Source organism: Rhea pennata, unplaced genomic scaffold (assembly GCF_028389875.1).
Source record: "Rhea pennata isolate bPtePen1 unplaced genomic scaffold, bPtePen1.pri scaffold_32, whole genome shotgun sequence".
NCBI classification, from domain to species: Eukaryota; Metazoa; Chordata; class Aves; order Rheiformes; family Rheidae; genus Rhea; species Rhea pennata.
This window is the reverse complement of record NW_026907679.1, coordinates 4,105,197-4,107,871: the sequence shown is the minus strand read 5'-3', so window position 1 is coordinate 4,107,871 and position 2,675 is coordinate 4,105,197. Positions and strand designations below refer to the sequence as shown.

General features: G+C 54.2%; 1 protein-coding gene across 1 annotated transcript; it reads left to right on the top strand.

Annotated features, from left to right (window-relative positions):
- Positions 1-101: 101 nt before the first annotated feature.
- Positions 102-1,037, top strand: LOC134154600 (olfactory receptor 14A16-like). The gene has a single exon (XM_062601276.1). The coding sequence runs from the start codon at positions 102-104 to the stop codon at positions 1,035-1,037; it is 936 nt and encodes a 311-aa protein (XP_062457260.1).
- The last annotated feature ends 1,638 nt before the right edge of the window (positions 1,038-2,675 follow it).

The following is a 2,675-nucleotide window of genomic DNA, read 5'->3' as shown; positions in this document are numbered from 1 at the left end:
GGGTGCTGTGAGGAGTGGTATGGGTTTTGCTCAGAGAAGCCTGTTCTAACTTATCAATGTCTTTTCCTACTTGGACAGTGCCCTAAACCAAGCCAGAGCAAATGTCCAACAGCAGCTCCCTCAACGGCTTCCTCCTCCTGGCGTTTGCAGCGACACAAGATTTGCAGCTCTTGCACTTCTCCCTCTTCCTGGGCATCTACATGGCTGCTCTTGTGGGCAACGGCCTTGTCATCACAGCTGTGGCTTGCGACCACCATCTCCACACCCCCATGTATTTCTTCCTCCTCAACCTCTCTGTTCTGGACATCAGCTCCATCTCTACCACTGTCCCCAAATCTATGGCCAATTCCCTGTGGAACACCAGGGCCATTTCCTACTCAGGATGTACTGCCCAGCTCTTCCTGTTTTTCTTTTCAGTTGGTGTGGAGTATTCTCTCCTCACTGTCATGGCCTATGACCGCTATGTTTCCATCTTCAGACCCCTGCACTACTGGACCATCATGGACAGCAGAGCTTGCGTCAAAATGGCAGCAGCTGCCTGGGCCAGTGGGTTTCTGAATGCTGTCATGCACACTGCCAACACATTCTCAATATCCCTGTGCCAAGGCAATGCTGTGGACCAGTTCTTCTGTGAAATCCCCCAGATCCTCAAGCTCTCCTGCTCAGAATCCTACCTCAGGGAAGTTGGGCTTATTGTGGTTACTGCCTGCTTAATCTTTGGCTGCTTTGTTTTCATTGTGCTGTCCTACGTGCAGATCTTCACTGCTGTGCTGAGGATCCCCTCTGAGCAGGGCCGACATAAAGCCTTTTCCATGTGCCTCCCGCACCTGGTTGTGGTCTCCCTGTACATCAGCACTGGCACCTTTGCCTACCTGAAGCCCTCCTCTGTCTTCTCCCCATCTCTGGACCTAGTGGTGGCTGTTCTGTACACAGTGGTGCCTCCAGGAGTGAACCCCCTCATCTACAGCATGAGGAACAAGGAGCTCAGAGATGCACTGAATAAACTGATTCAGCTGGTCCTAGTTCAGAAGAAGTAAGCTGCCCATCCCCCTTCACAGTTGGCTTCTAATTTCTCTGAAACAGCTCCTGTGCTTTCGCATTCTCTCTGTGAAAAATCATGTTTGTGCAGAAGTGTTTGAATTCATCTCTTCTCCAGTGACACGAACTCAGTCTGTCTGTCTGAAATACCTGCTGTAAATGTGCCTGCCACTGTCAGAGTTGGCTTCACTCAAATAAAAGAGAATTTCCTCAGTTCAGTACTTGAAGGTTGGGCTCTCCTTCCAAAGTGCAGTCTAAAAAGTGCTCAAGGACTTTCACCTTGAAAGGACTTGTTGCTTTTCCAGGGCCCTCCAGGGTGATGAGCTTATCTCAAGGTGATGAGCTTATCGGCGATACGTTAGGCATGAGGACTGGAGTCAGCTCTCATTTGTGGGTGCCAGGTGCTCCTGGAGGTGATGAATGGTCAGGCCCTACCTCCAATATGACAGGGCTGGCGACAGAGGCCTATCCTTCCTGAAGAGAGCATGCAGCCCCCAGGAGAGCACAGGGCATCTCCAGGGGCACCATGTGTCTTGAGGTGAGCAGAGAATGGAGCTTCACAAAATCAAGGGCAGTCATCCAAAGGTAAAGGGTAAAACCAAGGCTATAGATAGCTCTGCAATCTGATGAGGGGCAGTGTGGACCCTGCAGGAACAGGGAAGAGAGCCTGGAGAGTGGTTCTTGTCACCTTCAATGAAATTCGTGTGTTACATTAAACCACACACCTGAACACAGCCTGAGCCATTTGAAATGTCCTGTGATTGCTCAGAGCATCATCCACGGCCACTGACTCCTTGGTAGGGGCTGTATGGTGCAATGACGCCTATCCAGCTGTGTCTGCTTCCCATCATGACCACTATGGCCAGAGTGGAGGCAACCTGTGGCCCTGCTGCCCCACAGCCACTTGCTCTGCAGAGCAGCACTGGCAGAGCAGCTCAGGGCTTCATGGGGAGGATGGGGGAGGGTCTAGGAATGGCCAGGCAGGCCAGCACCAATGCACCCCCCTGGGAAAGGGCTCTTTGGGGAGCAGGGATGTCTCCAGAGAAGTGGAAAGGAGCTGTTGTGTGCTGGAAAGGAGGAATAAGTGAGAAAGAGAAATCTGTTTCTCTGCATGTCATCCAACGAGAGGCTGCTGAGCCCCTGGGGCAGCAGGAGCTGCCAGAGGAGCCCCAGGGTGGGGGCTCTTGTGCTGTCCTGGAGAGAGGGGCTGGCACGGTGGGCTGCAGGTAGCCTGGGGGTAGGGCATCCTCTGGACACAAGAAGAAGGGCTACAGAGTGTCACTGTCCTCTGCCTGCTTGTGCCACTAGGTCCAGTCCCAGCCCGGAGGCTGATGGGGCAGCTGATACACACCCCTCACCCAGTGGAGCTGCTGCACCCACCTCCTGCTCTGCACCCCCTGCGGGGACCACTGCTGTGGGTCCACCCCCAGCCTGGGCTGCTCTTCTGGGTGGGCTTGGGAGAGGGCAGAGGAGGTGAGGAGAGGCGGGGAGAGGCTGGGCTGGGCTGGAGAGGGCCTGGGAGAGGAAAGCACCAACGTCAGCTCAGCTGTGTGAGTGGGAAAGATGAGGACACATGTCGAGGGGGTTTGTGGTACAGAGCCAGATCTCATGGAGGGGAACCAAGACGTGTTGGGCGC

What these genes read in the sequence shown, in the direction of transcription:
- LOC134154600 (XM_062601276.1), top strand. Translation starts at nt 102, where the DNA reads ATGTCCAACAGCAGCTCCCTCAACGGCTTCCTCCTCCTGGCGTTTGCA.